This window comes from Anolis carolinensis, chromosome 5, assembly GCF_035594765.1.
Source record: "Anolis carolinensis isolate JA03-04 chromosome 5, rAnoCar3.1.pri, whole genome shotgun sequence".
Taxonomy (NCBI): Eukaryota; Metazoa; Chordata; class Lepidosauria; order Squamata; family Dactyloidae; genus Anolis; species Anolis carolinensis.
In genome coordinates, this window is record NC_085845.1 from 27254854 (window position 1) to 27268153 (window position 13300).

Below are 13300 nucleotides of genomic sequence, written 5' to 3' on the forward strand. Positions count from 1 at the left end.
GACTGGATTTCAAAGGACCAATGTATTTTCATAGCTTTAAATATATTAAAAATTAAACCATTTACACATATTTTATTAATAAAATTTCTTTCTTTAAGAAAAAAAAATGAAAGCTGTTACTGAAGACCACTTGTATCTGGACTACGTCAAACAGATTGGAGATTGTATATTTCCTCTCCATTCCTCTGTATCACTGTTCCTGTTGTCATACTGTGACTGCAAGACATTCAGAGTGTTTTTAGTATCTTCAGATGAAACAGCTTCAAATTCCCACCTAACAGACAAAGTACGACCAAGGGACCTAGATATTTGCTTCATCAAAAAGTGTGAACTCCCTTTGGTGGTCCAGAGCTGCTGTTTACCTGCTGTTGTTGAGAAAAATGGAAGATTTTGCCGAGCAGGACTTGCTGTGGTACTCAGGCATATTATACATAAAACGTACGAGGCAGATCCATCAAAAGAAGATATTCTCCAACTCTTGGGTTTTAAAAAAACCTGTCTGAAAGCTTGTGCTGAAGTGAGTATTTCTATATAGATTTATAGTGATTTGTAATAAACTTCATACACATTAAATCTTGTTCAATATATAATTGATTTCAAACAGACTGATTATCCCACTATAGAAAAGCAAGCTAGTAACACATCTTGGTCTTATCTCTTGAATTAATTCAGGGATTACTAATATGATACAATTCCAGATGTCTAGTATGGATTACTGGAAAGGAATTATATAAAGGAAGTAAATCATAAAATTTAATGCAAATAACATTAAATATACATTTGATACTGATATGACAATGCTGGAAGAATTTGATTAAGAGTAACTCATCCTTGGGGAAGAGGAATTTCAGTAAGTTGTTCTCAGTATGTTTGAATAGACCTTTCTTTTTGCTGCAAAAATAAAGAGTCCTTTTCTGTAACTCTTCATGTTTTTGTTGGAATTCATTTTACAGTTTCTGTGAGTATAGATATAAAAACCATCACTTAACTTAGTGATTATATTTATTTGCAGGTTAGTGAATGGACCAGACTTTGTGAAATCAGCATTCCTTTGGCAGTTGAAAACTTTTTATGGGCCTCTCCTGAGCGTAAAACTATTCCAGAGGAGATACTGCAGTTAGAAAAAAAGTTGGGAGAACCCGTAAGAGTGCATAATGATGACAAAATTCGAAGGCAGAAAGTTAAGCAGCAAAAAACGTTTGTCAGGGAATCAAATGATGTTTCTTCACAAGATGAAAAGTTAACAGAAGATCTGGAACCCTGTGGAGCAGATCTGGAACTGCAAGTTGCTCTCTCTAAATTAACTCTGCAGAAAACACAAACTGCTACTTCTAGGGAGCCCTCTCACATAAGAAAGATAAAAACGTCAGAACTCCCACAGTTGGAACATGTTTTTGCAGAAGGACTTTATTTCACATTGGCTGACGTTGTTCTCTTTCCTTGCATTCATCATTTCCTGGTAAGAATGATGGTTTTATTTCATATGTGGTCAAGATGATGTAGTACTTGGTGGATTATTTGTATCTGTTTATTTGTAAATGGTTGTATTCATTTTACATGTTTATCTGGGAGTAAAAAATAATAAAAAGAAAACGATTAACTGGAATAAAGCTGTTTATAGTCAGATGTATGTCTCACTGAGTTACAGTTGCAGTTCATACAGTTTACTCTTACCCATAGTTGGCATTAAGGATGTTGACACTATACAGTTGAGATGCTGGTTAAAAAGGATGTACCCTTGGCTAGTTCAAATATTGGCCTCTTCTATTGGAGCTATGTTGTTCTTTTGAAGCTTGTCTGAATATGTTAAGTGTTGAATGATACGGGAAAGGTTTTACGGCTTTGTCTATTTTTTGTCAATGTTAATATTTTCCTTATTGTTGTCAATGGACCTTAGTTTTCCATTGGTGATATCTAAGTATGGAACCTACATTGTGGAGTTTTTGAAACTGAGCATAGGTAAATGTTGAAAGGTAAATTATTTTCAATCTTTCACAAAGGAAACAAGATAAGATATAATTTTTAAGAATAAATGGATTTGAATGTCTTTTTAAAGAAATTAAAAATGTCAATTTCTATTACACTTTGGAGTCATAGAGATTAAGATAGGAATATGTTGAGTGGTTCATTTTGTGTTTTGGTTTCTCAAGAAGCACAAATTATTCAGTACATAAGAATGTTTATCAAGAATTTCTGCTTCTATCAGGATGCTTCCAACAGGTAGAAAATGCAGGAAGACAATTAGGCCTGGTTATTTCTGACTTTTTGTGCTTCAAAATGCTTTTTTTCCCCTATTTTAAAGCAGTTTTTTTCATTCTCCTGAAGGCTTTCAGCAAGAACAACCAAGTTAGCATCTCACAATTGCTTTTGATATCCAATTGGTACCAGAGAGTTCAGGAAGTATCTGGAATAAAAAAAGCTGCTGCCAAGTGCAATATGCAGATGTGCCAGTATGTGGGATCATTATCAGATGAACATTTGCAAAGTATCTCTGTGGTCCCTGATAAGACAGAAGAAGAGCATGAAGATGTTCATTTTATAGGTGGACCAAGGCCAACCATGACAAAGTTAATGGTAGGTTAAATATATTTTTACTTCATTTAGTATGATGCAGATTTTTAAAATGAGCATGTCAATGGATATTTTAGTCACTTTAAACAGGAAAAGTTAAAAGGGTATGTGTGATTTTCGAGCCTCAAATGTTAGACTTGTTTTGGGATATATTTGACCTTCTAATTCCAAAAATGGAGCCAGCTTCCACCTATCAGCTCTAGGTTTTGAGATACAGAACATATGCCATATACCAGTCTTTATCTACTCACCCATAAAAATCATGATAATATTGAAGAAACAAGAGTTGTTGTGGTTTATCAAATCCAGTTTTCTGAATCAGAGCTCCATACCACCCCAGGAACAGACCTAAAAACTAAAACACTAAGAAAAGTTTTTACTGGGTGGTGCTGTTTTTACTGACACGTTTATGAAGTACTGAACATATTTTTTTATTTTTGAGTTCATTCATGAGTGAAAGGGTGAGGCATGTGAGACATCCCCATTCAAATATCTTCAGTAGCAGACAGTTAACATTCAAATATTAAAGAGGTCTTCATTTGCTTGCAGAAAAAGAGCAGACAGAAGCCAACTTAGCTTCCCAAAACAACAGTTTGCACAGTCTTCAAACTTTCCTGCAGTGTTGATGGGACAGACTCATATTGACAAAAAAGGTCTTTCAGGTGGTTGTGATCCAAGTCATGCAAGGCTTTATAGGTCACATACATTTTACATTGTGCCTGGAAACAGCTGATTATTTTATTACAGGTAATCAAACATTAGCACAGTAATTCTTTCAATAGCTGGCTAGTATTTTAATGTGATGCAGATATGTCTTGTATAAAGCACAGGTGCTTTAACTATTTGGTTTACATTCAGGAGATTCTGACTCTTGTTAGTTGTTAAGCTATGTTAGCTCTTAAGAGCCAGTTCACCAAATCTATATAGTCGCAGCACTAAGCTACTTTTGGTCATAAGATAATCTTGGTTTGTATAAAATATGTTTGTCAAATATTGAGACAAGAATCACACCACGAGGTACTTCTGTAGTTCACTGGTATTCTACATAACTTTCTTTGATACTGGAATATCCTTACTGTGTTGAAAAACTATACAGCATTCAGTGGTTTGCTGTATTCAGATAAGTAACCCTTAGATGTTGCTAGCTGATATAACAATTGGTATATCTCCTCTTAAATTACAGGAAAATGGCATTAAAGTTAAATTTTCCCCACATCCATGTCCCAGCTGGGTCTTAGACTGGGACAGTCTGCCAACTGCTGTCAATCCAGGAAAGGGTAGGTATTTTTCTTTGTCTTCCTGTTTCTGTAAACATGCAAATTTTTACTTTTTTTAGCTGCCAAACGTTGCTGCTGCTGCTGCTGTTTTTAAATGCTTAAAATACAAGAGCAATACCGGTGAAACCTCTAACTGTTCAGAGCCCATAAGTACTGGTTTCAGATCTTTGGGATAAAATGGGATAGCTGTTATGACCCATATTTGTTTGCCATAGGTGAAAATGGAGGTATTTCCCCTTGACATTAAGTCTTGTCATGTCCGACTCCGGGTGTTGGTGCTCATCTCCATTTCTAAGCTAGCATTGTCCATGCACGTCTCCAAGGTCATGTGGCCGGCATGACTGCATGAAGCCCCATTACCTTCCCGCCAAATCAACTCACATTTGGTAGCATAGATAAAGATTAATACTCCGTGGTAGGTTTTTTTTTTTGCTGTTTGTGCTCCTGTTCAGAAGATTTCACCTCATTTTCGGTCCCTGTGATCACTGAATTTTGAAAAATTTGGCTTGTTGTGGAAATATGGATTACTGATAAGCTTCAGTGGAGACCCCTTTTCCCTATGATAACTCTTTCAGGGATGAATTTTCCTTCTGAGGGTAAATTTCCCTCACTTCCTGTTGCCTCAGCCCTGTTTGTAACTACAGTAGAGTCTCACTTATCCAACATAAACGGGCCGGCAGAACGTTGGATAAGCGAATATGTTGGATAATAAGGAGAGATTAAGAAAAAGCCTATTGAACATCAAAATAGGTTATGATTTTACAAACTAAGCACCAAAACATCATGTTATACAACAAATTTGACAGAAAAAGTAGTTCATTGCACATTAATGCTATGTAGTAATTACTGTATTTACGAATTTAGCACCAAAATATCACAATGCATTGAAAACATTGACTACAAAAATGCGTTGGATAATCCAGAACGTTGGATAAGTGAGTGTTGGATAAGTGAGACTCCACTGTATTAGTCATTTGTAAGTCTGATATTTGTAACTCAGGGACTGTCTGTAATTTGACAAGCTTTTAAAATCTGTTTGAATGAAAAAATGTGCAATCCACTAGAGGGCAGCAAAAGTTATTTGTCTTGACTGCTGGCCTAAAAGATGGAAAGCAGATAGATTGAAGCAATTTCAGAAGGAAAAGCTTTATACATCTGGTTCTCTGTCATTCTTGGTAGTGTGTTCACCAAGCGATTGGTAACTTCTAATAAGTTTGATCTATAGGAATATTTTATATACATATATTCTCAAGTCACCTGCTGACTAATGTGGACTCCATGAATTTCATAGAGATTTTTTAGGCAAGGAATATCCAGAGGTGATGTTGTTAGTTCCTCCCTCTGAAATATAACTTGCAGCACCTGGTATTCATGGGTGGTCTCCCATCCAAGTACTAACTATGGCTGACACAGCTTAGCTTCCAAGATCAGAGTACACCTGCATATAGAACAGGTCATTTTGGATTCAGGTTAATTAAGAAAGTCTTAAAAATCCACTTCGGGCTCCTTTCCAAATTAAGGAGATGGCATACAGGCAGAAAAGTCATGGAGTGGGGTATTGGAATGAAATTGTTGTCAATTGTTTGCTGTTTTCTTACACCAGCAAAGATAAAAAGTGATATGGTGCCTCTTTGGGATATATATGTGTGAATTATCTCCTCCCTTGTTGACTTTATGCTTTCAAGCAGTTTAAATACTTTTAATGAAGATGGCACTAGATCCCTTCTGATGTTGGAACAACTCTTGTCAGTACTTGGATGGGAGATCACCACTGAATACCAAGTGCTGCATGTTATTTTCAGCAGAAGGAATTGGCAAAACTACCTTTGAGTATTCCTTCCCTAAGCAAATCCTATAAAATTCATGGGATCACTGTACGTCCTGTACCTGTGACATGAATTTCATTAATTACAGTCATGTTTGGCACCTTTTTCCTTTAATTCACCAAAGGACTTTAGCTCCAGAGGGATAAAGCTAAACATTTTCCATCTGTTGTTCAATAACTCAAAAAATCTCACTGCTTTTTGCTGCTCATGAGCATGCACACTATATAGATGCTCACTTTTTTGTGTGTTTTTGGAAATGTATTGTCTGGATTATATTTATCTTTCTATTTTGCTATGTCAAAGTCCTGAAAATAAGTAATTAACTGGTCAAATTGTTATATGTACAGTACATATATACATAAATTGTGTATATATAATGATTTGACCAGTGAGTGTGTTTGTATACAAACGTAATAAACATTATTTGTTCTAAGTTAAAACATTGTCTGAATGTTTATCTTATTGATGATGGTTGGCTTAACATTCAAACAATGTTTTCCTTAGAACAAACAATTTTAACTTGACCAGCTACATTGTTACCAAAAGTAAAGGAAGGCCATGACAGAATACACAGCTGATTAGGTGCAACTTAGCCTTCCAATTACCAAGTGGCAAATGGTGATCAGTGAAAGTCTTACATGGTTGGATAAGTAGAGGCCTTGTACAAAAGATCAGCAAAACTTTTCTAATTGTATGAGAAAATCTTTGTTGATTGTTAATAAGCACCAGTAAAACTCATCTGAATGGATAGATCCTGCATTTAGGCAACAGGGTATCAGGTTTTGTCCTTAGCAAAGATGGTCCAACTACCACTGCAAGAGGCAATAGCCGATAACCAGGAATACTGGATGAACTGTATTTTGATTAGTGGTCTTGAATACAAACACACGTAGAAACAGATGTATAATGAAGGATTAGGGTAATAGCTGCACCAATTTTATATAACTATTTCTCATAATAGAAGGTGTTAAAATCTTTTTACGTATTTTGTAATACACACGTGAGATGTTCCTAGGCTGGATAAGCTATATTATCAAGAAAAATACATATCAGTTTTAAAGTGGCAAGTTATTATCCTGAAATAATTTCCTAATAACCAGAGTGTTTTCTTATACCTAATAACCAGAGGTCTAAGAGATCCTACAGAAGGGTGTAGATACTGATTTCACTTCTAAATAAGACTAGGATTTGCAGTCCTAGGAATATAGGTGATTTATGGCAAATTCTGAGAAATCTGATTAGACACATTGTCAGGTATAAGAAAACACTTCCAATTTTCTACAAGATTTCTGTTGGCTTGGATGCTATGCCTACTTCAATTACAGTTCTGTTCTTCCAGATGGTAGGCTCTTAGGTTCCTACTTCAGCTACTATTCTGCTCTTCTTTATCTTACAGGACCTTATGAAGCAATTGCAGTTAAAACCTGCGCCATTTGCTCCCAGTTCACTCTGATTGGAACATTTATATATAAACAGTGATGCCTATTTGTTCAATGATCTACCTCCAAACTCTGTAATTATGGTGGCTTGACAGTAGATAGATGAGACAAAGCCATATTCTACCTCAGCAGACAAGGAGAGTAAGAGGTTGAATGTTTTGGCAAGTGCTTCTACTCCTCTTTCGGCTTGGCTGTTCATGTGAGAAAAAAATGCATACTTGTATGACGGCTTACAATTTTTCTTATTTATGCAAGAAACATTGCAATGCAGCCCTCATTTTCCAGCACAGCTATGGTGATGTTTGGAGCAGTGGCTCTCTGGTGCTGTGCTAGTTGTTCTTTTCAGGCTTTCTGAATGGCACAAGCTGATATTAACCTGTAAAGCACAGTGTAATGAAGACACCCCCCAGGAAAAAATAAAACCCAAAAGCTACAACAACAATATATGTCTAACATTACACCCAGCATTAATGATCAAATTTGAAAAGTTGCCATAAGAACTCAGCTAATAAGAGTGTGACAACAAGGAGCATTTAAATTAAGACAAACTACAATTAGGTGCAATTAAATAAGCTTTTTAGTCAGTTAAAGCTTTTCTGGTTTATGCTGACTTTGTGATCAATTGCTATAAAATTCATGGATGTTTTTGGTCTTGAATAATATACAGGGGAGACGAGGTAAAGGAAATCTCATTTGCCAGACAAGTTTTAGATATCCATATTAAGAAGTGCAGATGAATCTTGTAAACTGGATCTAATCATTTCGGACTTTTATCTTGTTTTTTCCTTCAATTTCCATCAAGTCACATTCTGAATGTTTATAGATTTTAGAATTTATATTGGCAGGTTCTGCTTAAGCAACCAAATGAATTGTTAAGTATTTCATTATGTGCAGTTCTTAATCTCTTCAAAATGGCTTTTTGATACATAAAAAGATTTTCACGGTTCTAATTAAAGGTCAAACTACTGTGCATATGTAGCGTTTGGGCGGTGATGGCTTTAATTACTCTGTAGTTAAAGAGCTCTTGCCCAGATGATTTGGAACAGCTTCTGAAGAATTATTCTTCAAGAGTATACACTACACATCCAATTTCTGGTTTCTTTCAAGAGTTACATTTCAAAATTATTCAGGAGCAAAACTAAATGTGGAATTGAGATGGTCACTTTAAAACAGAATTTTAAAAAACATGTTCAAAATAATTTCCCAAAACCCAAGAGCAAATATCTGAACAAATAAAAAAATTAAATATTCCTTATTGCAACCAATAACATAGATGTAAATGTGTAATTTAAGCTCAAACTTGCAGTTAATTTTGCATTTATCTGGATTATATGACTCTTCATAGAGTATAAATAGGTTGGAGGAAGATTCTGTTTATTTTGACAATGAAAATAAAGTGTAAGTATGTGGACAAAACTTGATGAAATTTTGTTAAATGGAGAGGACAAAACATCAGAAGGGTTTTCATTTGGCCCAGTACAGAGATTTCCATTGCAATTCGTAGGAAATACATTGAAATAATCAGATCCCTGATTAGAACTTTGATGGGAGACCACCAGCAAATCCCAGGTGTTACAGGCTTTATTTCAGAGGAAGGAACTGTCAAAATCACATCTGAGTATTAATTTCTGAGGAAAATCCTATGAAATATATGGGATTGCGCTAAATTGACAGGCAGCTTGGAGACAGATACACAAAGTTACAGAATCTCCTTTTTTGTACGGACTGTTGCTTGTAACCGCAATATATATGTTTTGAAATACATTTTCACAGCCCTAATAGGATTTGTAATAGAATGACTTTCCACTGTTATACATATTGGTCAGTAGTTCTCAGCCTGTGGGTCCCCAGATGTTTTGGCCTTCAACTCCCAGAAATCCTAACAGCTGGTGAACTGGCTGGGATTTCTGGGAATTGTAGGCCAAAACCTGGGGACCCACACGTTGAGAACCACTGATCTAAAATGAACCATAATTCAATTTAGTGAAAAAGGGTCTAATGACTTCCAGAGTCTTTGGTCTTCTCAAATGAACTTGCAGGAAATCTAAAGTTCTATAGGATAATGAAAAGTGCTGTAGTATCTTTAACTTCAATTGGGTACTTTTGAAGAACAGCCATATGCTTGGTTTCCAGTAACACCTGCACCTCAGACTATCAAATTCCAGTATACTGTGGGGGGCACTTAGGAAGTCATCACTTTTTTTGAGGCTATTTATTGGAGGAATTGCTACAAATATGTGAATGTGAGTTGTAAACCCATACAATAAATTAAGGATAGAATTTAAAGATTAAAGGCATCATAAGGATAATGAAAATAGAATTCAAACAGGAACTTGGATTAAAAGTAAGAGAAAGGTAATACAAGATTGCTTTTTCTTAATTTTAGACAACTATATATTTTTGTATAAGAAATAAAACTTATACTCACTCAAAAGCATGCTTCTTATATTTGCCTGTAATATAAGTATATATTATATTTACCTAAAATATATTGGCTTCTCTAGGAATAAAATTATTTTCTGTTGACTTTTTTTTTTAGTTTTCTCTTACCAGTCTTTAGATCTAGTTGCCTTTTTATTGTTCATACACTTGCTAAAAGCATTACAGTGATCCAGAAAGCTCCTTTACACTCACAGATTTGGATATGTCACGAAATTCTTACACCGTAAACTAACCTGGAGTAAAATATACCTTCTTGCAACATTTGCTCCTATAAATAAGTCACATGCAGAGAAAGAGTTAAGGCTAGATATATGTTGGTGTATTTCCAAATGATTAATATCTCAGATTTCACTGAAGTTGATACTAGAGTATGTGCATATATAGACAAAAGCCATCCAGAGCAAAGTTTTGAAGCAGATGATGACATGGCTTTGATATGAAACAGAGTTTCATGACACAGTACCTGACAGATAACCAAAACAAAGACCTTACTGTAAATCCAGTATACCTTATTGGCAAGGATTTTTTTGATAGGAAATGATAGAGAGGGAAAGTGAAGTTTGCTTTCTGTCATTAAATTAGACTTTGTTTATAAAACTATATAAACCTAACAAAATAATTTTACCTTTTCCATTAAGATGCAGCCACATTAGTATGAACCATTTCTTAAACTAGCTGGTGTGGTTAAAAATGATATAGGAATATGTTAATTTTAAAGTAGCTTTTCATAATGAATGACTTAGGAAAAAAATTAATCCAATGGGTGTGTGGGATTTTCATGCATCATTTCCTTTGATCATTTCTTTTGATTCCTTAAAACTTCTTGATACTGAAACTCAGAATAATGCATACTATATTTTTCTGTCTTTTGGAAGAGATTTGTTGAAGAATTCATTGAAACCTAATGCATACAACCTCTCATCTTTCTTATTCTGGCTTCTTTAATGATACTCAGAACATTTTTGTGGTGTTACTCAAAAAGGAGCCTTCTCTGGAGGTCTTAATGAAAAAGCTCAGTGATGTGAAAACAGTCCTTCTTTGGCTATTTGGACCTCAAGACACAAAATATATTTTACTACTTTGTTTGAATTTTTAGCTGTTGTTCTTTTAGCAGCTTTATGTCTTCTCTTTTTGACCAGAGTCCTTGGAGAAACATATAGTATTTATAAAATACAGCAAAAATATGAAAAAATAAACAAAATCACCTGCATAATAGAGAATGAGCTAGTCATGACATCCTTTCATACAAGCCTCTTGTGGTCCAGTGTCTTGAGGAAGAAAAGACCCAGTTAAAGTAGACGTTGGATGTTGTCTTCACCTTCCTGCTTCCTTTTTGGATGCAAATAGCCTGGAAATGTAGCAGAGTAGTAGTGGTAATAAAATTAATTTATTAACGCTTCAGTCTGCATCTGAGAATTCTTCAGTGTATATAAATCTGGGACTAGAAACCAGATTGTAAGTGATGCTTAATCTAATAGTGTCTAAGGTAACATTGTTAGAAACATAATGCTTCATCATGAATACCTTCAGGAATTGAAACTAGCCATGTTAGTCTAGGTCAGTTTGCAAAAGGATCTTGTAGCACTTTCGATGCATCTGATGAATTAGACTTAAGTCTACAAAATCATAAACTAACAACTCCTTTCTCTCAGTCTCAAAGATTCAACAACATCCTTTCACATTCAGGAAAGGAGTAAGAGAAAGGGGGCAGGGGAAGATTATATCAGTCTGTGTTAGTCTTCTGATCTTCACTGTGTTTAGTATACAAGGGATTAACATTCTGCTTTATTTTTTCAAGGGAACTGGTACTTTTGTACAGTCTCTAAAAAGAGTAGCTTCAAAAACCTTCAGTGATTCTTCAAGAGGCCAATGTTTGATTTATCTGAATTCATTCCACATTCCTGTTACCATATTTATTTTAGAGTCTGCCAAATTTCTCATGTTGTTATTTTTATATCTTAATCAGTATTGTGGTCTAGGTCCCTTAAAAAGTATATCCAAGGTCACATTTTTGTTTCCCTTTTGTTTCTTTTGACACCATTTCAACAGATTTGATTTGTTTCAAAGAGAACGTTACTGTAGAACCTGGTTCTTACCTTGTTTTAATGGGCAGGGCATAAAATGCATTTCCAGACTTATCTGACAAAAGTTATGACCCTTCGTGGCAACTAGCTATCAATTAGTGTCTGCTTTGGAAGTTTGGAATGCAATAACAAAAGTTGTTATCCAAATATTCCCTGATGGACAATGAAGGGGTCTAGTTACTATGCATCTTTTTGAATATCAGTGTCATTAAGTTTTTCAAAACGGGATTTTTGTGATTCTGCCATGTTTACTTTTACTCTATTTGTATAGGCCAACAATAGAAATACCCTATTATGCACCACTTTATATCTGGAATGGCTGTTAAAGAAACTTGCATGTCAGTAAAGAAAGGACAGTCCTGGCCCTTGGGTTTATTATCTAAAAGACATAGCAAAAAGGAAAATAGGATGGCAAGGAAAGGGGACAACTAGGTTGCAGGTTCTTAACATAACAAAGCTACTCAACCTATTATAATGGTTCTGGATGGTTGCTGGAAAGAAGCAAAGCCCAGTGGAGTGAGCTTTTCTGAAGAAGCTGGTGGTAGCTTTGGCCTCTTTTTCTCCATCTTGGAAAAATGATTTAACATGATCAAAGTATTATGCTGAATGAATATTCGCTCAACTAAAATTCTTACATTCTGCATTTCAACAGTCGCAAAAAAAAGCAGAGTGAGGAAATGGTGTGAACTAGATAACATAATTACATAAACAACTGCATAAACTTTCTGTTATTGCTAAGATCTGAATAAACTCTGATATTACTGATTCTTTTTAACTCTTCAGTTATTGGATTGCAACTTCTCTCAGATTTGACCACTATTCCTAGTCTTAAAGGAGGGAGACAGGATTTGAAGGACCACAAGTTGCCTGTTTGCACTTTTATTCAATACCATGGTGCCATTGTAGTTTGCAGTGGGGAAATTATTCAAGCTCAAACTACTTTTCTTGAATTATCATATCAGTGTTTTCTTATGAATAAATTACCTATGAATTTAGTAACTTTCAAAAATTAGTACCAAAAATATTAAACCCATATTTTCATGACAGTATCTATCCTTTTCAAACTTGATCTGACCTAAAGCTATTTCATTCCTGTGTTTGTGACGGGGAAGACCATCTGTGCCAGAGATTCATTTTATGCACACTTTTCACACTAATTCTTCCATGCTTATTTTGGTCTCTGCCTTAGCTATGACCTTTCGATATATGTTCAGTTGGATTGAAATAACAAGATATTGTGTATGTATATTACAAAGTAAGCACACCTGATACTTAGAATAAGTATGTTTGCTTTATACAGCAGTGTTTCCTTTAGTTATTTCATAAAAACAAGGATTACATTCCATTCCTCTTCACCTCTAGTATTCTATTCCACTAGTTAGTTTACATCTCATGTTATTAATTTTTATACTTGACTCTCCTTAATGCAGTTTTTTGTTCTGCTCTGAATATATAAATTATAAGATTTCACTGTAAATAATTAAACAGATGGAAAGAAATCCAACCCCAGTCATAATTTGTCAAAGTATATGAATACAGTTGCCATGAAGAAGGACAATACACCCACCACTTTGTCTTAAACAATAAGTAATCAATTCTGCTGGAGATCTCATAAAGTATGGAATAATGGAGTAAACCAGGGGTCCCCAAACTAAGGCCCG

At 34.9% G+C, this 13300-nt stretch overlaps 1 protein-coding gene across 2 annotated transcripts in view; it reads left to right on the forward strand.

Moving 5' to 3' along the window:
• Positions 1 to 13300, forward strand: part of gstcd (glutathione S-transferase C-terminal domain containing) — a 52083-nt gene that overhangs the window by 6291 nt on the left and 32492 nt on the right. For both annotated transcript variants that reach the window (XM_008119196.3, XM_003226391.4), the window contains exons 2-5: positions 99 to 517; positions 1013 to 1459; positions 2326 to 2574; positions 3755 to 3848. In XM_008119196.3, the coding sequence (XP_008117403.2) occupies positions 99 to 517; positions 1013 to 1459; positions 2326 to 2574; positions 3755 to 3848 (1209 nt within the window). The remainder of the gene's footprint in view (positions 1 to 98; positions 518 to 1012; positions 1460 to 2325; positions 2575 to 3754; positions 3849 to 13300) is intronic.